This window comes from Myotis daubentonii, chromosome 16, assembly GCF_963259705.1.
Source record: "Myotis daubentonii chromosome 16, mMyoDau2.1, whole genome shotgun sequence".
NCBI lineage: Eukaryota > Metazoa > Chordata > Mammalia > Chiroptera > Vespertilionidae > Myotis > Myotis daubentonii.
Window position 1 is genome coordinate 3,988,684 of NC_081855.1, and position 26,034 is coordinate 4,014,717.

Consider the following 26,034-nt stretch of genomic DNA (forward strand, 5'->3'; position numbering starts at 1 on the left):
CTTTCTCAATTGTCTAAAATGAACATGTATTACTTTTAAAATCAGAAAAAAAATAGCCTGGCCTGTGTTGCTCAGTGGTTGAGCATCAACCTGTGAACGAGGAGGTCAGGGCACATGCCTGGGTTGTGGGCTTGATCCCTAGTGTGGAGCGTGCAGGAGGCAGCCGATCCATGGTTCTCTCTCTATTTCTCTCTTCTCCTTTCCTCTCTGAAATCAATAAAAATATGTATTTTTTAAAAATCAGAAAGAATAATGTGTTACTAATAGGAGAAAGAGTCATAACCGGTTTGGCTCAGTGGATCGAGCATCGGCCCTCGGACTGAAGGGCCCTGGGTTTGATTCTGGTCAAGGGCATGTACCTTGGTTGCAGGCACATCCCCAGTAGGAGTGTGCAGAGGCAGCTGATCGATGTTTCCAACTCTCTATCCCTCTCCCTTCCTCTCTGTAAAATCAATAAATATAAAAAAATAAAATTAAAAAAAAAGGAGAAAGAAGCCTGGCTCGGTGGATTGAATGTTGTCCCATGCACCAAGAGGCCTCTGGTTCGAGTCCCGGTCAGGGCATACTCCTGGGGGCGGGCAGGAGGCAGCCAATTGATGTTTCTCTATCATTGATGTTTCTATCTTCTCCCTCTCCCTTCCTCTCTGAAAAAAAAAAAAAAAATTAAAGAAAAAAAAAGGAAGAAATACGAAAAGAACAAGAAGGGAGGAGGAAGAAGAAAGAAGGAAAAGGAAGAAGATACCAGACTTCACTAACCTGCAGATGTCAAACAAGCCTCACTAGCTGGGGCATCGCGGAGCTTCCCCCCAGCTGAGCACATGCCAAGTGTGACAGTCCTGCTGAGTGGAGTATGGCAGGAGGGGATGTGAAAGTTTGGGGAAGGCAATGGAAACGGATCCAGTTTTGGGAGGATGAATAGGATTCTTCCAGGTGACAAGGGAACGAGAGGGCCAGGGTTCTGTGTGGGTGGGGGGCTGTGCAGAGATCAGTTTGGGGGTGCAGGGAAGCAGCAGAGGGAGCTGACAGAGTGGGGAAGTGGGTGGGCCGGGTAGAGAGCAGAACCCACCATAGGGGTCTTTCATGGAAGCCAGGCAGAAGACTGTGAAATAGGAGAGAGAGCTTGTACAATAACACCTCTTTTCTGAAATGGAGGAGATATTTCACAATCACATAGTTCCTACAATTAGAGCCCACTAGAGTAAATTCAAATGCCACCACTGACCCCTCACCTCCCTCTGGGTTCCAGGAGGCAGCAGAGCCAGGGAAACCAACCTGCAAGCTGTTGGTGTATTTGGTGGGGTGGATGGGAGGGTGAGCCTGGTCAGATTTGTTCCCGTTGCGGGGGGTGGGGCCCCCCCGTTCTAGAATGCTCTGGGCAAAGGGCCCCCAGCGTGGGTCCGGGGTCTGCTGCTCCACCAGCACTGTCAGGTTGAGGTCTCTGGGGAACACGTTTGTTTCAGTTCGGGGGTAGCTGATGTACCTAAAACAAGGCAGACAAACAGAACAAGGGGTTGGTCCGCAAACAACTGAATTCGGTGGAAAACAGCCGGTGACACCAGCAATCATTCATCTGAGCCAGCCAACTCAAATGAAGGCAACCTTGTTACCTACGCTGATAGAGGTCCTGAGATGTGCCCCCCAGAAGGGGTGAGACGCAAAGAAGTCCAAGGATAAATGAAGGGAGGGCACAGCAAGGGCACACTCTCAGCTCGGCTCTGCCAGCAGCTGTGTGCCGGGCACATCCAGGGCCTTCTCTATGTCAGTCTGACAGAGCAACCGCACGATGGCCCGACAGCTACAACAGCGCACACGCCTACACTTCTCTCCAGGCACAGACACAGCAGTGCTGCCCAGTGACTGCAACGTAGACCCCACGTGTAGTTAAAGCTTTCGTTAGCCACTTCACCATTACCGACATTGTTTGCGTTCTTTTTTTCATGCAAATCTTTGAAACCCAGTGTATATTTCACACTTAAGCACATCCTAACTCAGACACCCCACATTTCAGGCACGCAGCAGTCAGCCGCAGTGTGGCTGCCATGCCGGTCTGTACGGATCACACTGGCCCTGGATGGCACGGGGGGCCCATGACCCTGGAGGCAGGATGGCTTACAACAGGCAAACAACTCCTAGAGCAGTGGTTCTCAACCTTCTGGCCCTTTAAATACAGTTCCTCATGTTGTGACCCAACCATAAAATCATTTTCGTGGCTACTTCATCACTGTCATGTTGCTACTGTTATGAATCGTCATGTAAATATCTGATATGCAGGATGGTCTTAGGTGACCCCTGTGAAAGGGTCGTTCGACCACCAAAGGGGTCGCGACCCACAGGTTGAGAACCGCTGTCCTAAAGGTGAGGTGCTGCCTGCCACCTGCCAGGGCCCAGGGGGAGTTGCTGGGGGATCAAGACTGGGGTTTGAATTTACTCTATGGACCCTTGTTTTAGAAGAGATTTTGAAATAACTTTTTCATTATTAGGAAAGAGAAGTCAGTGTCAAAATTCTTCTACTTCAGAGCTTAAGTGATATCTAGACAGTGTGTTTCCCCATAAACTCTATTTCTAAAGTATTTCACGTTGATGAAGATGCATCAAATTCTACCCACAAGGTGAGACACTTACCCCTGAGTGTAGAGTTTCTCGGCGATCCTCATGGTCTCTTTGGCGCTTATTCTCAGCTTGCGAGACGCCAGCTTCTCCAGCTCCTGTGAATGTCAGCAGGCACGTTAGGGTGTAGCGCAGCCAGAGCGCACGGCACAGCCACATCGCCATCTCCAGACTGGCTGGGCCCGTCGCTCCAGCTGCTGTCACTTTAGGGAGAAAGGCTGTGCTGAGAGGACATTCCTGGGCCTGCGCAGCAGAGCCAGGATCTACTCCAGTGGTTCTCAGACCCTGATGTGCAGAAGCAAAAACCACCTGGGAAGCAAGCAGATTCCCAGGCCCTGAGCACTAGGGATTCTGACATAAGCAGGGAGAGGCCGGCAATCTGCATTAAAAACAACCCCAACTTGAGGATATGGTATTATTGATTTATAGAGAGAAGGAAGAGAGAGAGACATCAATGTGAGACAGAAACATCGATCAGTTGTCCCCGTGGGCCCTGTGACTGGGGATGGAACCCTTAACCTAGGGATGTGCCCTGACTGGGAATTGAATCCACAACCTTTTAGTGTAGGAGGCGATGCTCCAACCACCTGAGCCACCCAGCCAGGAAGGGAAATCTGCGTTTTTTAACAAGCACCTAATACAGATTCTGACACAGACAGTCTGAGCACCCCAGTTTGGGAACACCCTTCGAATCCTGGACGTTCCCCTGAAGGATGAATGCCATTCTGCCAGCCTCCCGGGGGAGAACCGGCGGCCCTTTCCCCGGCTGACATCCCACAATGCTCGGCGACATGGCCAAGTATCCACCGGCCTACTGTCTGGAAGCAAAGCTGCCTTGCGCCCGGGGGGGGGGGGGGGGACGGACGGACGGGGGGGGGGGGACGGACGGACGGACGGGGGGGGGGACGGACGGACGGACGGACGGGGGGGGGGACCCCAGCGCAAGCCCTCTGCGTTTCAACCTCTGTAGCCGGCCTTGACAGGATGCTCTCTGACTTTCCCTGCACGCTGGTGACTTGGAAGGGGAACCCCAATGCGTTTACTCAGACTGTGTCCCATTGGGTGGGGCTCGTAGAGTCAAAAAATTTGCTCTTGAGTAGGCTCCTAAAGCAGATATTTAAATATTTATATATTATGCAGAAACATTTTTTAAAAAAGAACTTAGCTGGGAAAAACAAAGTATTCCAATTACAACTCTAAAAAATAAGCATATGAAAAAAAGAAGGCACCAAAGTTACACCAGTAATTACACAAGAATGGTGAGGTGATAGTTGATTTATCTCCCTTTGTTGTTTCCCAAACTCCACAGAAACTAGTTATATTGCATTGATAACTTAAATATTAAAGAAGCAGAGGCCAAGCAGGCCCAGGGTTTGGAGCTTCTGTTTTTTCCAAGTGCTTTCCTGTGTGGCCCTGTGAAGAGTGATGTCACTGGGCCATGGTCTGGTCCCCAAAACAGGAAGTCAGGGGCTGGCGAAATCCCCCCAGAACGTACCACAGTGTCCAAAGCTTGAGGCCTCCACTTGCTCTTCGCCTTAGAACTGACCTCCACCACAGTCGCCCTGGGGTCCTGGAAGCCACGAAAAGCAGAGGCACGTGAGCCTGCTGATGCGCGTCTGCCGCTTTCCCGCAAGGCCCTGCTCAGCACTCTGCTTGCCCCTGGTCAGCGGAGACCCTGCTCATCCTGCGGAAGCGCTCCATGCACGCCGGCTGTCGTCCAGTGGGGGGTGCCATCACCACCTTCCCACTCAAACAAGACCGCGAGGGGCAACTCACAAGCCCTCCGGTGCCCCCCTGGAGCCCGTGGACGACAGCAGCCTACGCCTCTCCTAAGTATGGTCTCCAATCTCGCGTGCATGGAGTTACTTTTTTTTTTTTTTAATTCTTGATAATACAGAATTGGAAATAGGAGAAATTCTATAATACACGCTGAAGAAACTCTAATTTTAAGACCAACTTCACACTTTTAAGAGACTTCAAGTAGACAAAGAACTCAACTCAAGTGATTTGGAAATGAGAATATTTATATATCAAAATCCAAATCTCCCTTTCCAAATAGACTGGGACCAGGTGCGTTTGACAAGGAGCTCAAAGTATCCCACCTGCTTTTTTTTTTGGTACCATCCTATATAATAACAGCGCAGTATGCAAACTGTCCCCTCAACCGGGAGTTGTCCAGGAGTTTGACGAGGGGGTGGGGCCAGCCAGTGGAAGGGAGGGAGGTCCTGGCCAGCGGTGGCAGCAGCAGCAGGCGACGAGGGTGGGGGGTGGGGGAAGGGATGAAGGTCCCAGTGGCGGCAGGGGGCCAGAGGAAGGGAGGAAGTACCCAGCCGGCAGCCAGGAGCCACTAGGGGCCTTACCAGTGCACGAATTTTGTGCACTGGGCCTCTAGTATCCTAATAAAGCACATAAAAGGGCAGGTCTTTTTACTGAAGAGATAAACGTGCAGGGTGGCTGTGTGCCCTTCATGGTCAAAGGGTGAAGTAGTGGACAGACAAGTGACTCCTGGGAGGCAGCGTGGTCTGCAGGAGCTGGAGTCAGACACACTGGGACCAGTCCCTGCTCTGCCCCTTACTGGCTCCAATGTGTCTGTGCAGTTCCTTCACTCTCTCTAGCCCCTCATCTGTAAAATGAGACCGCCACCCGCGTAGGCAGTGTTCTAAAGGAAGTCACATGTAAACACACGGTGTGTCTGGCATGAAGCAGGTGCTCAGTAGTCATTACTTTCCCTTAGCAAATCAATGCTAACCCTGCCAATGGCTACAGCTGAGAAGCACAGCTGACTCCTCATCAAACCTAGAGAGCTCCAAGTTTTCTTTAGGTGCCACAGCGTGCAGCCCCTGGGTGAACGCCGGCTGTTGTGTGCTGACTGACAGGAAGCAGCATCCCAAAGTGGACAGTCAGCCTGAGGGACACAGCTGAGCCACTGACTGGCCTGTGGCTGAGTAGTCCTTTGCATGTGCTGCTCTCTTGCCGGCCACACGCTTTCCCCAGGGCCCCCTTGGCTCCCTGCTGCTACTCACTCCGGCCTTCCCTGACATACCTTTCATGACCGCCATGCCTAGAACAGTCCCCCTTTCTGCTCCCCCTGGCCATTCTCTATTAATTTATCCTTTTACCTCCAGTCCTTTATCATTGTGTAAAATTAACTTGTTCACTCATTTGAGACTTTCATCTCTTTAGATTTCATCTGGCCAATGGCTGAGAGTCAGACCAGAAGCTGTCCAGCTCCTTCCACTCTGAGAGTGCACTGCACGCCCTGGCCCAGCTTGTCCTTATCAGCTGCTATGACAGGCCTTGGCTTCAGGGGAGAGTTTAGCAAACATTTCTCATTTTACCTAAAAACTCCACAGGTCCTTTTCTTCCCCAATTTTTAGTGCTGTTTTCATGAGGTTCTACTCTTACTGGTCCCAAAAGGTGATATCCTGAAAGCTACAGCTCAGGGGGCAACGGGACAGGATCGCTTCCGCCACTACAGAGGGACAGACTTGGGAAATTACAATTTTCCCAGATCACTGAGATTTCAAAATATTTCTTACCTCCATGCACAGCTGATAGAGGACAAGACAAGCCGTGTGGTTAAAGAGACGATGCCTTTTCCAGCTGAATTCTACGACGCCGTCTCTGTGGTCATGCGTTACTATTGGGGAAACGCAAACAGGAGGCTGTGCCTCAGCCACGTGACATGACAGGTGAACTAGGAGTATTACAGTGCAAGTCAAAGAATATGAAATAGAGAAGGTCACTGAGGAAACGTTACGTGGATTCTGAATATTGTAATGAGGTAGAATAAAGAACAGCAAAACTAGAAATCAAGTAAACAGTGAATTAGTGCCGCGACGCTCATGGAGCCCTTGGCTATTCCTGGCCTGTAGGTTCCACATCATAAACAAGTCCCAGCCCTACCTTTAATTCTATGGAAGATTTCTGGCACGAAAGCCTGAATGGCTTTGAACCTCTCCACCACAAACCCCAGGGTTGGGAACTGGCAGCTGCCGTAACTGATTAGCTGCTCTGCCAACACCTGGGGGAAGATCTTCTGCAGCCTCAGGGTCTGGAACCTCGTGAAGGCAGCTCCTGGAGAGTGAGGAAGGAAAGGAAGAACAAGAAAATGATGAACTGCAAGGTCAAAGCCAGCTGCACATATTTACACACAAACCTCATCCTTGGTTCCATAACCAAAGCCCAACAGCTGCATGCGCCAGCAAAGGCCGGGTGCGGCCCCTCACCGATCCTCAGGTCCAGCTCCTGCCTCACGTCCACAGCATCGCTCACTCTCTGGTCGGGCTGGGTCAGGTTTTCACAGGCGATCGTGACAGCACGGGGGGTGATCTCAGAGAAACGGGCCCTCCACACCTGCAGACTGGGCTTCACTGCAGAGCAGAAAGAGTGGCCAAGGTCGAAGCCAAGTCACACCGCCCTCTCATCGTAAAGGCCACCTTGGACGCAGAAAGCTGGACAGTTCAAGAAGCTGTGAAGCACCCGATTGAAAGAGCAATATGCTTTCTGAGAGGGAATTCATTACAGCCGCCAAGCTGAGCACTGTCAGTAACCACAGCGGACTGAATTTAGCTATCAACTGAGACCGTCTTAGTGAGCCTTTCAAGACTTTAATTTCACCTGCTCTCAGACCTTTCGGGAAGAGAAAAACGTTAATTAACAGATCCTATGGGGGATTTCGTGTCCTGTCATGGAAATAACACATACACTCTCCCTGGAAGTTAATGCATTTAAATGCGAGAGTCGCCTTGGCTCAGCTGGCTGGAGTGCCGTCCCACACACCGAAAGGCTGTGGGTTCCATTCCCAGTCAGGGCACATACTCAGGTTGGGGGTTCCATACCCAGTCGGGGTGCATACTGGAGGCAACCGATCGATGTTTCCCACTCACATCGATGCTTCTCTTTCTCTCTCCTTCATCCTTCCTCTCTCTAAAAAAAAAAAAATCAATACCTTACAACAAAATTTTTTTTAAATTAAATTAAAACAAATTTCAGGAATCATTATAGCTTCAGACTCACATTTAAGTTCACTTCAACATTTGTTAATGTTCAGGAGGTAAAATTAATATAGATTTTAAGCAATGGAATCTTGCCCTGGCCGGTGTGTTAAGTGGTTAGAGCATCGGCCTGCCCACCGGAGGGTCTTGGGTTCGATTTCCGGTCAAGGGCATGTACCTGGGATGCAGGTTCCATTCCCACCCATAGTGGGGGCAAGTGTGGGAAGCAACAAATCCATGTGTCTCTCTCCATGAATGTTTCTCTCTTCCTCCCTCTCCCTCCCCCCTCTGTAAAAACCAGTGGAAAAAATATTCTCACTCCTTGGATGAAGATTTTAAAAAAGGAGTCTTACATAATGTTATTAACCATGTTACCTCAACAAACTTAATTTTAAAATTGATCTGAGAGAGAAACCTCAAGCTGCTGCCCCATTTATGCACTCATTGGTTGATTCTTGTATGCCCTGACCAGGGAGCGAGCCCGCAACCTTGTTGTATTGGGTCAACTTTTCAATCAACTGAGCTATCTGGCCAGGGAGGCTACTGACTGATGTTTCTCTCTCTCTCTCTCTCTCTCTCTCTCTCTCTCTCTCTCTCTCTCTCTCTGCCTCTCCCTTACTATCTCCCTTAAAAAGAACCAATAAAAAATGTTTAAAATAAATAAAAAATAGAAAATAAAGTCCCTGTTTCCAAGGAGCTGGCCATGTACTTGGAGCTAATACGCAGTAAGGCCAGGGCTACCGGATCTGCGTGGTTGGCTCATTCAGTCCCCACGGCTCTGGGAACTGTGCCAGGCTGGCGGGCTTTCCAGAAGAGGAAGCCGAGGCTCCCAGGGGGTCAGTGACTTGCTCCAGGACACACAGCCAGTGCGAACGGCAGGGGGACTCGGGAGGAAGAGTATATGGGGAGGAACTCAGGCGCAGCCACTCACACATCTATGCCGGAGAATCATCTATTTATGCATTCCCGAAGTACAGGAACTCAGAAGGGGCATCACTTACCAGCCTTGCATACGTGGATAATCTCAAACCCAATATTTTCACCCTCTCTATCACAGTCGGTCCAGATCACCAGGGCCTGGCACTGCCGAGTCTCTCGTTCCAGAGTTTTCTGAAGTCGGTAGGGAAAGAGCAGTGAGAGCACAGCCTGCGGCGGGCTACTTTGCACCTCCTCTCCACTAAACAGACCTGACTGAGCATTAACAACGTTCTTGGAATATGCACCATGGTGAGAAAAAGAAACCAGAGAAAGCTGTGCTTACAGCTCTCGGGCGGTGAAGAAACCAGCACAGCCCTCCAGCTTAGAGTCACACTCACCAATGAGCTTCTGGAAGCCCGAGGTGAATGCAACTATACCAGCAAGAAGAGACCTGAAGCTCAGTTCTAACAGCACATGGGACTCTAGTGGGTCTGGTTATGTCATGTCTGGTTTAAAAAGAACGGACCCCTAATTGAGTTTCATCCCAAGGTTTCCCAGTCAGCACTGAATTAGCTACAGGTGCTCTGACTGCTTGAAAACTCACAATTTACTGTCAAAGGACCATTTACACACTTTGTAGTCTCTTCATTCTAACTAGAGATGGGGTCAGAGCTAGAACTAGTAATTTAACAATACTTATTCTGAGAGTTTATTTCAACAACTATTATTCACAAAAAGGCTGACTCCAGTCCCTTGGCCACTTAGTTTCAATGGCCTCATTTTGGGAATACTTTTTTTAATCATGGCACTTAGTTTGGTGGGAAACTTGGCCTCTGAATTCAGTGCATTCAAAATACAGAAACCACTCAGTTCAATGATCTCGTGGTGGTTCAACGCCAGGGCCATGTCCTCCAAAAGACCCCACCTTGATGTCTATAAAGTTCTCTGGGCAGTACTTCTCAATTTCTGCTTCAAAGAGGACAAGGGGATTGCAGCTCTGCCTAGAAAAGAAACGGAAACACACAAAGCCCACCTCAGCATGAGGGGAAACTCTGCCCCGTGCACCCGGGGAGGGACCCACAGAAAAGCCCCGCATGAAATGCCAGAGGGTCAAGAGCAAGACTCAGACCCTCTGCACATGCACTTTCCACTTCCCAGGAGCACTAGCAGGAGCTGCTAGGAAGACACTCTAGAAGCCTCCATGCATATCTGCTATCGGAGAAATGCAACCCAATGACTGCATGACAAAGCTCTGGCTGTTTGGGGGAGCACACTGCAATGGCTCTTTAAACCTGTGGTGAATCAGTTAATCCAAGGTCATTTCTACAGCCTCACGCTTTGTTCCTCCCAGAACTCAGATTCTGGAATCCTCACCCCAAAGTGGTGGTGCTAGGAGGTGAGGCCTTTGGGGGTGATTAGATCATGAGGGTGGAGCCTCATGAGTGGGATCAGGATGCTTATAAAAGAGGCCACACAAACTCTCTAGACCAGTGGTTCCCAACCTTCCTAATGCCGCGACCCTTTAATACAGCTCCTCATGTTGTGGTGACCCCCAATTTCATTGTTACAAACTGAACATAATTAAAGCATAGTGATTCATCACAAAAACAATATGTCATTATATATGTGTTTTCCGATGGTCTTAGGTGACCCCTGTGAAAGGGTCGTTCGACCCCCAAAGGGGTCGTGACCCACAGGTTGAGAACCGCTGCCCTAGACCTTCCACCAGGTAAAGGCGCGGTGAGAGGCCGGCAGTCGGCACCCGGACCATGCTGGCACTCTGACCTCCTCCTTCTAGCCTCCGTAACTGGGAGAAGTAAATTTGTTGTTTATAAACCGACCAGTCTGTGGTATTTTGCTATAATAGCATGAACTTACTCAGTCATCTTAGTATTATAGGTTACACAATAGGATCAATATGCCTCAAAATTCCTGTAATGTTCTACAACTTACTGTAATAATCGGAAAGTTCCGCTCCCCCCCCAAGAATTGTACTGACCATTTACGAAACTGCATCTGGAAATCATGAGCCAGCAAATGTCCAGAAACCGAGGTCATTATCATGGTAACATTCTAAATGGTAACAAAATTTGAGTCAGTCTTTTAGCAACTATATTTTGCTACATCATTCAAATAAAAGGGAGAAACTTCTATTAAGGAAATAAAAGTGGTTGGGGTGGGGGGAGAAATGAATAGGTGGTACAGAGGATTTGCAGGGCAGTGAACGTAATAATGGACATATGTTTACTTACATTTGGCCAAACCCAAAGAAAGCACGACATGGCATGAACCCTAATGTAAACTACGGGCTCTGAGTGATTATAACGTGTCCAGGTAGGTGTGTCAGTTATAACAAATATACCACTGTGTGCAGGGATCTTCTTTTGTTTTGTTTTTTTCTTTTCTTAATGAGGGATGTTCATAATGAGGAAGGCTGTGTGTGTATGGGGAGAGGGGCAGAGGGTATGTGGTAACTCTGTACCTTCCTCTCCCCTCAATTTTGCTGTGAATCTGAAATTGCTCTAAAAAAATTAAAGTATTAAAAAAATACACAAACAAAAAACCCAGTTGATTGGGAAGAAACAAACATAAATAGAGCTCTTTGAAGCCAAAAGCCACAGTAATACAATGAAATCACCATTTTAATTCTAGTACCCTGATGCCTTTTGTAGCATTTAAAATTCCCCCCAACTGTTGCACATTAGCTTCTTGTTATAAAAACAGCTGAGATGGGACCACATTTTTTATTAAAAAGAGACTTCCTTACAAATTATAAAGTAGTCACCTGTAACCAGGGGTCTTTAGGTCTTAACAATAGTTATTCTTAAAAGATGGCGACATATGCTACAATGGCCAGGCTGACTAACTCTTCTGGATTAAGTAATTCTAAAATACAAGCAATTTAGGGAGAACTTGTAGTAAACAGCTGCTCTTTTTAGCCATGAGAATGCACACCAAAGTGGCACCTGATCTGAAAGCACGCCTCCGCTGTACGATAGAAATACTGTACCACCCACCTGGCCACACAGATGATAATCAAATTCATAGATCTTGTTGAATTTAGAAAGTCCTTCCCTCTATAAAACAAAACAAACAAAATACATAAACCACATAAGAAGGATTCCTCAGCATAAAGATCAAGCAAAACCCCGCTAGGTGAGAACATTAAAAATGCAACAGCATTTCCTCTAGAGGCGAGGCTACCTTATTAAGACCATTTATTTAGTGGCCCCTTAAACACAGGTACAAGCATGGACCCGATAAGGACCACGGAGTTTGTATGCTGGAAGGCAACTTTGAGATCGCTAATACAACATCTTTTTATAGATGAGAATGGACTTGTCTAAGGTCACAAGACAAATTAATGGCAGAGAAAGGATTAGGGCACAGCTCTCTTGATTCTCTCTTTCCTCTCCACACATTCCTACCACTTCCTGACTATAAAATTGTACCAATAAACCGTGAATGTGGGCAAATCATTCACCTTTCTGAACCCCAATTTATTGTTGAATGAAGTTAGCTCTAAGGTCTCCCTGGCTCTGAAATCCATGGACACTATGAGACCCACTCAGGACTGGGGTCAGTCTACACAGCACTTCAGCTGCACTTCTGGATAAGCAAGAGCCTCTTTGAGGAGACCCCATCTTCTTCCGAAGAGGCTAAAAGTACAACAGACCCCTGACAAGACGGGGTTGGGCAGCAACCCCCTACTCAGTCAAAAAACCCTGGTGTAACTTTTTAAAATTCTCACCGGAGGTTATGTTTTTACTGATTTTGAGAGAGAGATAGGGAAGGTGGGAGGGAGAGAGAGGAACATTGAGGGGACAGAGAAACATCAATCAGCCTCCTGCTGCATGCACCCCGAATGGGAATTAAACCACAAATTTTTGGTGTACTGGATGATGCTCTAACCAACTGTGCCACCAGGGCCGCATATAACTTTTGACTCCCCCGAAACTTAACTACTAGTAGCATACTGTTGACCGGCTTAATAATGTAAACAGTTAGCATATATTTTGTATGAAATATGTATTGAATACTGTGTTCTGACAGTAAACTAGGGAAAAGAAAATGCTATTAAGAAAATTATAAGGAAAATACATTTACAATACTGTACATATTTAATGAAAAAAATCCACGCAAACATGAACCCATGCAGTTCAAACCCATGTTGTTCAAGGGTCAACTGTATTTGTGCATGTGAGTTTCACACCGACAACGCGCAGAAGACAAGAGACAGGCAAAATGGGAACTGAGGAAATTTCCGTTCAAGGGCCAAGAAAAATCGCTGTGGACAAGATTCTCCCTCAGCCTCACAAATACAATTTTTCTGGGTGGAACACTGAATGAGGTTCTTTGAGGTATAATGGCAAATTTATTTTTATTTTTCTAAAGATTTTTTCAAATTGATTTTTAGGGAGAGGGAGAGAGAGAGAGAGAGAGAGACATCGATAAAAGAAAAACATTGATTAGCTGCCTCCTGCACGCCCTCTACCAGGGATTGAGCCTGAAACCTGGGCATGCGCCCTGATCAGGAATAGAACTGTCAAGCTTTTGGTGCACAGGACAAGACCCAGCCAACTAAGCCACACTGGCCAGGGCCATAATAGCAACTTTATTTTTTTTTTTAAACATATTTTATTGATTTTTCACAGAGAGAAAGGAGAGGGATAGAGAGTTAGAAACATGAATGAGAGAGAAACATCGACCAGCTGCCTCCTGCACACCCCCTACTGGCGATGTGCCCGCAACCAAGGTACATGCCCTTCGACCGGAATCGAACCTGGGACCCTTCAGTTCGCAGACCGACACTCTATCCACTGAGCCAAACCGGTCAGGGCCCATAATAGCAACTTTAAAGAGGGATTTATCTGATACTTAAGAGTTTAATGCTAAAAAAAAAATAATAAAAAATTCAGTACTCTAATGTTGCCAAGGAAAGAGACGACCTTTATAAATTCCAATTACTAGTTAAGCCTTTTCAGTACAGTAGCCCCCCTTATTCTCAGGGAATACATTCCAAGACCCCCAATAGATCCCTGAGTCCTCAGTACCACTGAACCCTACATATACTGGTTTGTTTGTTTTTATCACACACATACCTTTTTACTTACAGGAAGCATTTTATGGATCCCTTTGGCATATCTGAATTGCCAACTGTTGTGCTTTGGGGCATCATTAAGCAAAATAAGGGCTCCCTGAACACATGCACTGTGATACCACCACATCCAGCTGTAACTGAGACCTCTGCTAAGCGAGTGGTGGGTGGGCAGGTAGCGTATACAGTGTGGGCAGCTGAAAGGATTCCCACGCGGGACACAGTGGAACAGCACAAGATTTCACCATACTATTCAGAACGGTGCACAAGTTAAAACTTACCATTTGTTTATTCCTGGAACTTTGCACTTAATATTTTCAGAGTGTGGTTGACCATGTAACAAATCATGAAAAGTGAAACCTCGGATAAGAGGAGACTACGGAAATACAGAATAAAATCTGCTTAATCAATGGTTTCTGTTTCCTTCCCCCCTAATTCTTAAGGAAGCAATGAACTCTTCTCAAACAAAATCTTATATGGACCCTGACACACAACCAGGCTGAGGCACCGGCTGAATCCTGCTCCTCAACCTTCCCCCAGCCCAGCCAGCCGCAGTGGCTCCGAGGTGCACACCCACGGCCCTCTGGTCTCTTTGGGACAGTGTCTGTAGCCACTGTCCTGATGCTCTCCAGCAAGAGAGGTACCTAACAGCATGTGGGACCCCAGGCTCAGGGCTTTCCGAGGAAGCCTTCCTTACCCATGGGTAGTCTTGAGGATGTAAAATGTTTTCCTGACATTTCAAACTTTCCTCCCTGTAATTCCGAGGATAGTGCACAACTGTGTGATTCTACCTCTTGGGTGAAGTTCTCAGATGCTTTAGGCTGCTCCCAAATTATAGTGGCGTTTTGGAGACTAAAGAAAGGAGCCCTAGTTGACAGACCAAGAGTGTAGCTTCTGTGATGTCTTTTCAGTGCTCCCCACCCTACTGAAGAAGAGCCCATCACACCTTCTCTGAGCATGCTGACCACACTGCTGCCACCGAATCTGCAGCAGGATCCTTTTAAGATTCCTCCTTCTGCCCTGGCCAGTGTAGCTCAGTCATCCTGTGTGCTGAGAGGGGGCCAGTTCGATTATGGGTCAGGGCACATGCCCGGGTTGCGGGCTGGATCCCCAGTACAGGGCATGCAGGAGGCCATTGATGCCTCTCTCCTTCTCCCTTCTCTCCTCTCTCTCTCTCCCTCTCTCTCTCTCTCTCTCTCAAATCAATAAAAACATATTTTTAAAATTTTATTTAAAAAATTTTCTTCTGAATATAAAAATAAAACTATGAAAACTATAGAAAAGTCCTCAAGGACGTATAAGTTACTAGCAGTGATTGCTGTGGGTGGTGAGGACAGTGTACTTGATATACATATGTAGTCCCTGAACTGTTTGCAATTACAACTGTTTAAGTACTACTGTTGGGAGAACCAAGATGGCGGCATAGGTTAACGCCGGAGTTTGCTGCTTTGAACAACTACTTCAAAAGTGAAACCAAAAAACGGAAGGGACATCACCCAGAACCACAGGAACCCTAGCTGAGTGGAAGTCCTACAACTAGGAGGAAAGAGAAACGCACACGGACACTCAGAGGAGGCGCAGTGCTGAAGTCAAATTCTGAGGTGCGGAGTGCGCGGAGCGGGCTGGCGGCGGAGGACGCGGTTGTTGTTTTCAATCGGGAGGGAGTCGCAGACTCTGAGCTCCAGATACAGGCGAGTCTTTAGGGACCCAGACTCAAACAGGAGAAGCGGGACTGTCTGGCTTCGGTCAGAGCGAGTGCAGCTTTCTCTCCGAGCTTTGCAGCAGGTGCTGGGACTCAGAGAGGCAGAGCCCCTGGGGACAGGACTGACAGCCGCCATAACTGCTCTCTCCGGCCCACCCTGTTGATCCTGTGCGACCCGCCCTGCCCAAGCCCTGCACAGAGGCATTTGCCGGATAGCCTCAGGCAAAGGCTAGATTAGCACCTCCCTAGAGGACAGAAGTTCTCTCACTGCTGACACAGCTGATTCTCATAGCCACTTGGCCTGGAGGTCAAACCCTCCCTGGGATTAGCTACAACAATCAAGATTTAACTATAAGACTTCGAACAAAGACCACTAGGGGGTGCACCAAGGAAGCATAACAAAATGCGGAGACAAAGAAACAGGACAAAATTGTCAATGGAAGATATAGAGTTCAGAACCACACTTTTAAGGTCTCTCAAGAACTGTTTAGAAGCTGCCGATAAACTTAATGAGATCTACACGAAAACTAATAAGACCCTCGATCTTATATTGGGGAACCAACTAGAAATTAAGCATACACGGACTGAAATAACGAATATTATACAGACGCCCGACAGCAGACCAGAGGAGCGCAAGAATCAAGTCAATGATTTGAAATGCGAGGAAGCAAAAAACATCCAACCGGAAAAGCAAAATGAAAAAAGAATCCAAAAATGCGAGGATAGTGTAAGGAGCCTGTGGGACAGCTTCAAGCGTACCAACATCAGAATTATAGGGGTGCCAGAAGATGAGAGAGAGCAAGATATTGAAAACCTATTTGAAGAAATAATGACAGAAAACTTCCCCCACCTGGTGAAAGAAATGGACTTACAGGTCCAAGAAGCGCGGAGAACCCCAAACAAAAGGAATCCAAAGAGGACCACACCAAGACACATCATAATTAAAATGCCAAGAGCAAAAGATAAAGAGAGAATCTTAAAAACAGCAAGAGAAAGAAACTCAGTTACCTACAAGGGAATACCCATACGACTGTCAGCTGATTTCTCAACAGAAACTTTGCAGGCCAGAAGGGAGTGGCAAGAAATATTCAAAGTGATGAATACCAAGAACCTACAACCAAGATTACTTTATCCAGCAAAGCTATCATTCAGAATTGAAGGTCAGATAAAGAGCTTCACAGATAAGGAAAAGCTAAAGGAGTTCATCACCACCAAACCAGGATTATATGAAATGCTGAAAGGTATCCTTTAAGAAGAGGAAGAAGAAGAAAAAGGTAAAGATACAAATTATGAACAACAAATATGCATCTATCAACAAGTGAATCTAAGAATCAAGTGAATAAATAATCTGATGAACAGAATGAACTGTTGATTATAATAGAATCAGGGACATAGAAAGGGAATGGACTGACTATTCTTGGGGGGGAAAGGGGTGTGGGAGATGTGGGAAGAGACTGGACAAAAATCGTGCACCTATGGATGAGGACAGTGGGTGGGGAGTGAGGGCGGAGGGTGGGGCGGGAACTGGGAGGAGGGGAGTTATGGGGGGGGAAAAAAAGAGGAACAAATGTAATAATCTGAACAATAAAGATTTAATTAAAAAAAAAGTACTACTGTTAACAAAAGAAAAAGATTCTATCTTGTTAATATTTTGTTGAATTTCTTTTAAGTACATATACGTATTTTTTTAAACATAGGTTTAAAAGTCTTTTCCATTAACAGATATCTAATCCTATATAATAAAAGGGTAATATGCAAATTGACCCCAACAGGAGAACGACTAGGAATGACTGGTCACTATGACACACACTGACCACCAGGGGGCAGACGCTCAAGACAGTCTCTTCAATAAATGCTGTTGGGAAAATTGGACAGATACATGCAAAAAGATGAAACTAGACCACCAACTCACACCATACACAAAAATAAACTCAAAATGGATAAAAGACTTAAACGTAAGACAGGAAACCATAAAAATACTAGAGGAATCCACAGGCAGCGAAATTGCAAACATATGCCGAAGGAATTTCTTCTCTGATAATGCTCCTAGGGCAATGGAAACTAAAGAGAAAATAGACAAATGGGACTACATCAAAATAAAAAGCTTTTGCACAGCAAAGGAAACCATCAACAAAACAACAGCCAAACCGGTTTGGCTCAGTGGATAGAGCGTCGGCCTGCAGACTGAAGGGTCCCAGGTTCGATTCCGGTCAAGGGCATGTACCTTGGTTGCGGGCGCGTTCCCAGTGGGGGGCGTGCAGGAGGCAGCTGATCGATCTCTCTCATAGATGTTTCTGACTCTCTATCCCTCTCCCTTCTTCTCTGTAAAAAATCAGTAAAATATATTAAAAACAAAACAAAACAAAACAAAAACAACAAGAAGACCCACTACATGGGAGAACATATTTGCCAATGATACCACCGATAAGGGTTTAATTTCCAACATTTACAGGGATCTCATGAAACTTAACAAAAGGAAGATAAACAATCCAATAAAAAAATGGGCAATGGACCTAGATAGACACTTTTCGAAAGAGGACATACAGAAGGCCGAAAGACATATGAAAACATGCTCAAAGCCACTAATTATACGAGAGATGCAAATCAAAACAACAATGCGTTATCATCTCACACCTGTCAGAATGGCTATCATCAACAAATCAACAAACAACCAGTGTTGGAGAGGATGTGGAGAAAAAGGAACCCTTCTGCACTGCTGGTGGGAATGCAGACTGGTGCAGCCACTGTGGAGAACAGTATGGAGCTACCTCAAAAAACTAAAAATGGAACTCCCATTTGACCCAGTGATCCCACTACTAGGAATATATCCCAAGAAACCAGAAACACCAATCAGAAAGGATATATGCACCCCTATGTTCATAGTAGCACAATTCACCATAGCTAAGATTTGGAAACAGCCTAAGTGCCCATCAGCAGATGAATGGATTAGAAAACTGTGGTACATATACACAATGGAATACTACGCTGCGGTAAAAAAAAAAAAGGAACTCTTACCATTTGCAACAGCATGGATGGAACTGGAGAGCATTATGCTAAGTGAAATAAGCCAGTCAGAGAAAGATAAATACCACATGATCTCACTCATTTGTGGATTATAGAGAACAACATAGACTGATGAAAAGGGACAGACCCAAAGACTGAGAAACAGCAATCAGGCTATCAATCCCCAGAAGGAAAGTAGGGGAGGACGGGGGTAAGGGGAAGAGATCAACCGAAGGACTTGTATACATGTATATAAGCCAAACCAATGGACATGGACAACAGGGGGATGGGAGCATGAGTGTGCAGGGTGGGGGGGATGAGGACACATTTGTAATACCTTAACTAATAAAAAAAAAAAAGTCTTTTCCATTAACAGATATCTAATCCTATATAATAAAAGGGTAATATGCAAATTGACCCTAACAGGAGAACGACTAGGAATGACTGGTCACTATGACACACACTGACCACCAGGGGGCAGACGCTCAATGCAGGAGCTGCCCCCTGGCGGTCAGTGCGCTCCCACAGGGGGAGCTCCGCTCAGCCACAAGCCAGGCTGATGGCTGCCAGCACAGCGATGGTGGTGGGAGCCTCTCCCGCCTCCTCAGCAGCGCTAAAGATGTCTGACTGCAGCTTAGGTCTGCTCCCCACTGGCAAGTGGACATCCCCGAGGGCTCTCAGGCTGCCAGAGGGATGTCTGACTGCCAGCTTAGGCCCAATCCCCTGGGGAGCGAGCCTAAGCCAGCAGGTGGTCATCCCCTGAGGGGTCCCAGACTGCGAGAGGGCACAGGCTGGGCTGAGGGAACCCGAGTGCACAAATTTTTGTGCACCGGGCCTCTAGTCCTATATAATAAAAGGCTAATATGCAAATCAACTGAATGGCGGAACGACCAGTCGCTATGATGCACACTGACCACTAGGGGGCAGATGCTCAACGCAGGAGCTTCCCCCTGGTGGTCAGTATGCCCCATAGGGAGAGCGCCACTCAGCCAAAAGCCCTGAGCTGGGTTCACAGCTGGTGAGCACAGCAGTGGTGGCAGGAGCCTCTCCTGCCTCCACAACAGCGCTAAGGATATCCAACTGCCAGCTTAGGCCCACTCCCCAGGGGAACGGGCCTAAGCTGTCAGTCGGACATCCAACGATGGCTCCTGGACTGTGAGATGGCACAGGCCGGGCTGAGGGACCTCCCGCGGGTGCATGAATTTTGTGCACCGGGCCTCTAGTTATATATATAAAAGGCTAAGTAACTGTCCAACCATCACCTATGACGCACACTGACCACCAGGGGGCAGACGCTCAATGCAGGAGCTGCTGAGCTGCAGTGACTTGGCAGTGGAGGTTCTCGGGTGATGCATCCCGGAACCAGAGAGGAAGGAGCCAGGGTGTGTCACCTGAGAATCGCCCTCTTACAATCCAGGACCTCTCGGGGGATATCAGAGAGGCGGTTTTGGCCCAATCTCCACAGGCCAGGCCGAGGGACCCCATCTGCTGGAGAGACCCTGCTCACTCCACAGATGCTCTTCAAGCCCTGGCGCCGCCCCAGTTGCAGCCAGCTGGGGAGGGACCGGCCAGCCGGGGAGGGACAGTGGGAGGTTGGCCTCAGGGCGTGTCCAGCCTGTTTTGCCCAGTCCCACCCCGCCAGCCACCTTCTAATTTATTTCCTTTCAATGTGCACGAATCCATGCACCAGGGCATTACTGTATTATAAGGACATATAATTTACTTAATCATTCTATTTCCATTACTTGTTCTTATTATTTCAATTCCTTGCTATCATAAAACTGCAATGGCTGCCATTTGATTTTGATTTGTATGTGCATGTGTTAGCACCGCCATCAGAATTTAAGTCTCTTAAAAAGTAGAGATTATGGCATTTGATACCATGTAATTTACATGTGATTTTCATGTAGCAGGCTCTGTCTGAGGGATGAATGAACAAATAGGACCTGTCACTATTCTTAGGGGGAGATGGACAAAGAGCTCGATAACTCGACCCATGATGACTGCCATCATCAAGAGAGATGAAAATGCATCTGGAAAGAGAGAAGGAAATGGATAGAGGGGACACTTAGGAAAGCCTTCACAAAAGAGATTACACTTAGGTTGCCTTTTATTTTTCTTTGAAAAGATGGAGAATTCATCAGGAGAATAGAAAATTATCATTCCAGGAAAAGGACCAAGATTTGTAAAATATTAACCTTTTAACTTTTAATTTTTTTTTCATTATTTATTTTTTTCCAGAGAGGAAAGGAGAGGTTAGAAACATTGATCAGCTGCCTCCTGCATGCTCCCTACTGGGGATTGAACCCGCAATCAAGATACACGCGCTTGACCAGAATCGAACCCAGGACCCTTCAGTCTGCGGCCCAATGCTCTATCCACTGAGCCAAACGGTTAGAGCTAGACCTTTTAACTTTTAAACTGTTTCCATCATTCCCTTCTTTTCCTACTCAAACTGTTTCCAGGGTTCTAGAGTTCAGGCCTCCGATCTCTCACATGGGGAACTCCAATTTGTCTCCTTGACTCCAGGTTTTCACTCTGGAAATCCTCTGCTGCCAGAGTGATTTTTTAAAACACAAATATGACCTCAGTACTCCCCAACTTAAAACCTACATTGCTCATATCAACTGGTGCAGAAAAAGCATTTGATAAATATTCAACTTCCTTCAGAATAAAACCTCACAGCTAACATCATCGTACTCAATGGCAGAAAGCTTTTCCTCTAAGATGAGGAACAAGACAAGAATGTCACCATTGCTATCTGAGATTACTAGATTTTAGCCAGAGCAATTAGGCAAGAAAAAGAAAAACATTCACGTTGGAAAGGAAGAAGTAGAATTAGCCCAGCCAGTGTGGCTCAGTGGTTAAGCATCAACCTATCATGAACCAGGAGGTCACTGTTCGATTCCTGGTCAGGGCACATACCTGGGTTGTGGGTTCAATCCCCAGTGTGGGGCGTTCAGAAGACAGCCAATCCATGATTCTCTGTCATCATTGATGTTTCTCTCTCCCTCCCTCTCCTACAACCTGAGCCAAACGAGCTAGGGCAATAAAAAAATAAATTTAAAAAAAAGAAAAAAATATATATATTCTTTAAAAAGAAGCAGCCCTAGCTGGTTTGGCTCAGTGGATAGAGCATCAGCCTGCAGACTGAAGGGTCCCAGGTTTGATTCCAGTCAAGGGCACATGCCCAGGTTGCGGGCTCAATCCCCAGTAGGGGGCATGCAGGAGGCAGCCAATCAATGATTCTTTCTCAAAATTAACTAAAGGCCCAGTGCACGAAATTCATGCATGGGTGCGGTCCCTAGGCTGGCTGGTGATTGAAGTGCGAGCATCTGGCATGGAAGGGTAGGTCCCAGCTGACCTCTGGGCCCGGGGCAGCACCTGGGCCCCCACGTGCCCCTCTCCACCTGAGTCACGGTGCCCAAGTCCCCACGTGGAGATGCGGTGAGTGCAGCTGGACACTGAAGTCCAGGGTGCAGCATGGGCCTCTGGGCCACCTAGTGGTGCTGCACGAAAGCCAGGCGGGCAGCATACTCTCTCCTGGCTGGCCTCACAGACCGGCTCCTGCGTGAACCCATGGGGAGCCTGACCAACCCCTGCGGTCTCCTGCAGCTGCGGCTGGGCTCACCCGGAAGAGGCCTTGCAGATGCAGGGCAGGCTCCACACAGGCGCCCGGCACCCGAGTGTGCGGGCTTCCCTGGCGTTTGAGCCCTGGCGTCCCAGGGGAATGAGAGCAAGATCTGCGGACACCTCGCACCTCCATCCCCGTTATCCCCGACCCCAGGTAGCCATGTTCCGCGCTGCCCCCTGGTGGTCAGCACCAGAGTGGTAGAATTCCCGGTCTCCGGGTCAAATGAACGCCAGAGGGGACAATTTGCACATCAGGCTTTTATTATATAGGATGTTTCTATTGCTCTCCTTCTCCCTTCCTCTCTGAAATCAATAAAAATACTAGTATTTTTTTAAAAGAAGCAGAATTATCTATATTCACAGACAACATGATCTTACAGACAAAAATGCTAAAGAAGCCACAAAAAAACATTAGTACTGATAAGTTCAGCAAAGTGGCAGGATACAGTACACACACACACACACACACACACACACACACACACACAAAACCTAGTAGCAATGAAAAATCTGAAAAGGAAATCAAGAAAACAATTCTATTCATAACAGTATCCAAAAGCCAATGAATCCTATAACACACTGCTGAGAGAACTTAAAGACCTAAATAAATAGAAAAAGTACCTGTGGACATAGATTGAAGACTATATTAGGATGGTAATAATTCCCAAGGTGATCTACAAATTCAATGCAATCCTTACAAATATCCCAATAATTGTGTTTTGTTTTGTTTTAGAAACTCCTAATTTTTTATTTTTCTTTATTGCTTTTTATAGAGAGGAAGGGAGAGGGAGAGAAACATTGACTGGCTGCCTCCTCTATGTCCCCTACTGGAGATTGAGCCCACAACCTGGGCATGTGCCCTGATAGGGAATGGAACCAGCAACCTTTTGGTGCATGGGATGATGCCCAACCAACTGAACCACACTGCCAGGGCCCAATAACCTGTTCTTGCAGAAATGGTAAAGCTAATCCTAAAATTCACATAGAATTGCATGGGGCGCCGAATAGCCAAAACATTGTTTTTGAAAAAGAGAAGAACAAAGTTGTAGGACTCACACTGCCCAATGTCAAAATTTACTACCAAGCTACAGTAATCAAAGCAGTGTGGTACTGGCATACAGAACAACGGAATAGAACTGCGAGTCCAGAAATAAACCCAAACATCTACAGTCAACTGTTTTGACAAGGGTGCCAGGACCATCCAAAGGAAAAGGACAGTCTTTTCAACAAATGGTGCTGGCAAAAACTGGTTATCCACATGCATAAGAATAAAGTTGGATTCTTACTTTACACTGTATAGAAACATTAAATATAAGAGCTAAAACTCTTAGAAATAAACACAGGGGCAAATCTTCATGACCTTGGATTTGACAATGATTTCTTAGATATGACACTAAAAGCATAAACCAGAAAAGAAGAAAAACAGAAACTGGAGCTCAAAAAAAATTAGAATCTTTTGTGCACCAAAGAACACTATCAAGAAAGTGAAAAGACAACCTGCTGAATGGAATGAAATATGTGCAAATCATACATCTAACAAGGATCTACTATCCTAAACATAAAGAACTATTACAACTCAATAAAAGACAAACATCTCAATTAAAAAACGGACAAAACAAACATTTCTACAAACAAGATATATACAACAGTGGCCAATAAGCACACAAAAAGAGCTCAGTGTCATTAATCACTTGGGAAGGGCAAATCAAAACCATGATATTGGCCCTGGCTGGGTGGCTCAGTTGGTTGGAGCACTGTCCTGTACATCACAAAGGTTTTGGGTTTGATTCCAGGTCAGGGTGCATATGAGAGGCAACCATTGATGTTTATCTCTCTTTAAAAATCAATAAAACATATCCTTGGGTGAAGATCAAAAAAACAAACAAAACCCCACAATATAATGGGCAAAAAATGTTGGTGAGGATGTGGAGAAACTGAACATTGCTGGTGAGAATGTAAAATGTTTCAGCCAATGTGAAAAATAGTTTGGTAGTTTCTCAAAAAGTTAAATACAGAGTTAACTTATGACCCACCAATTCCAGTCCAAAGGAATTTACTGCAAAGAACCAAAAACAGGTATTCAAATAAAAGCGTGTACATGAACGTTTATAGCAGCTCTAATTCACAATAGCCAAAGGTGGAACCAATTCAAATGTCCACCAACCAGTGATTGAATAACAAAATGTGATCTATCTATACAATAGAATATTATTCAGTCATAGAAAGGAACAAAGTACTAATACATGCTACAACATGGATGATTTCAAGAACATTGTGCTAAGTAAATGAAGCCTGACACAAAAGACCTCATATTATGATTCTTTTTTATGTAAAATATCCAGATAAGCAAATACTTGGAGACAGAAAGCAAATTAGCAGTGCCAGTGGCTGGGAGAAGTAGAGAATAGTAAGTGACTGCTTAATGGCGGTGAGGTTTCCTTTTGGTGATAAAAAAAAATCTGGAACTAGGGACTACATCAAAATAAAAAGCTTCTGCACAGCAAAAGAAACCATCAACAAAACAACAAGAAAGCCCACTGCATGGGAGAACATATTTGCCAATGTTTTCACCGATAAGGGTTTAATCTCCATCATTTATAGGGAACTCATACAACTTAACAAAAGGAAGATAAACAATCCAATCAAAAAATGGGCAAAGGACCTAAATAGGCACTTTTCAAAAGTGGACAGACAGAAGGCCAAGAGACATATGAAAACATGCTCCAAGTCACTAATCATCCGAGAGATGCAAATCAAAACAACAATGAGGTATCATCTCACACCTGTCAGACTGGCTATCATCAACAAATCAACAAACGACAAGTGCTGGAGAAGATGCGGAGAAAAGGGAACACTCGTACACTGCTGGTGGGAATGCAGACTAGTGCAGCCATTATGGAAGACAGTATGGAGTTTCCTCAAAAAGTTAAAAATGGACCTCCCATTTGACCCAGTGATCCCACTTCTAGGAATATATCCCAAGAAACCAGAAACACCAATCAGAAAGGATATATGCATCCCTATGTTCATAGCAGCACAATTTACCATTGTGAAGATCTGGAAACAGCCTAAGTGCCCACCAGCAGATGAATGGATTAGAAAACTGTGGTACATCTACACAATGAAATACTACGCTGCTATAAAAAAGAAGGAATTACAATTTGCAACAGCATGGATAGAACTGGAGAGCATTATGCTAAGTGAAATAAGCCAGTCAATGAAAGAAAAATACCACATGATCTCACTCATTTATGGATAATAAAGACCATTATAAACTGATGAGCAAAAATAGATACAGAGGCAGAGCAGCATCGAACAGACTGTCAAACTACAGCGGGAAGGCTGGGGAGGGTTGGGGGTAAGAGATCAACCGAAGGACTTGTATGCATGCATATAAGCATAACCAATGGACACAAGACACTGGGGGGTAGGAGAGGTCGGGGGAATGTCAAGGGAGAAAAAAAAAGGAGACATATGTAATACTCTTTGTAATACTTTAAGCAATAAAACAAAATTTTAAAGGAACTGGAGAGCATTATGCTAAGTGAAATAAGCCAGTCAATGAAGGAAAAATACCACATGATCTCACTCATTCATGGATAATAGAGACCATTATAAACTTTTGAACAATAATAGATACAGAGGCAGAGCTGCCTCAAACAGATTGTCAAACTGCAGCGGGAAGGCCGGGGAGGGTGGGGGTGCAGGAGGTAGGGGGGTAAGAGATCAACCAAAGGACTTGTATGCATGCATATAAGCATAACCAATGGACATAAGACACCGGGGGATAGGGGAGGCTAGGGGACTGTCTAGGGCGGGGGGAAAAATGGACACATATGTAATACCCTTTGTAATACTTTAAGCAATAAAAAAAAAAAAAAGAAAAAGAAAAAACAAAATTTAAAAAAAATCTGGAACTAGATAGAGGTGATGGTTGTGCAATATTGTGAATAAACTAAATGCTACTGAATTGTATACTTCAAAGTAGTTAAATGGTAAATGTTGTATGTACTTTAACACTTGTGCATAAAATACATGGCAGTCTAATACACTCATGATCTTCCTTCAACTAATCT

General features: G+C 45.9%; 1 protein-coding gene across 4 annotated transcripts in view; it reads right to left on the reverse strand.

Moving 5' to 3' along the window:
- The window catches only part of TOP3A (DNA topoisomerase III alpha), a 42,951-nt gene that overhangs the window by 14,353 nt on the left and 2,564 nt on the right, over positions 1-26,034 (reverse strand). The window contains exons 2-12 of one of the 4 annotated variants that reach the window (XM_059668407.1): positions 13,902-13,996; positions 11,540-11,599; positions 10,522-10,595; positions 9,448-9,523; positions 8,606-8,714; positions 6,837-6,980; positions 6,514-6,684; positions 6,147-6,247; positions 4,103-4,177; positions 2,623-2,705; positions 1,273-1,480 (exon numbers count right to left, since the gene is read on the reverse strand). In XM_059668407.1, the coding sequence (XP_059524390.1) occupies positions 1,273-1,480; positions 2,623-2,705; positions 4,103-4,177; positions 6,147-6,247; positions 6,514-6,684; positions 6,837-6,980; positions 8,606-8,714; positions 9,448-9,523; positions 10,522-10,595; positions 11,540-11,599; positions 13,902-13,904 (1,104 nt within the window). In that variant the 5' untranslated portion in view covers positions 13,905-13,996. Of the gene's footprint in view, positions 1-1,272; positions 1,481-2,622; positions 2,706-4,102; positions 4,178-6,146; positions 6,248-6,513; positions 6,685-6,836; positions 6,981-8,605; positions 8,715-9,447; positions 9,524-10,521; positions 10,596-11,539; positions 11,600-13,624; positions 13,661-13,901; positions 13,997-26,034 lie in introns of those variants that run through there. The other 3 variants (XM_059668405.1, XM_059668404.1, XM_059668406.1) reach the window with 3 other exon arrangements.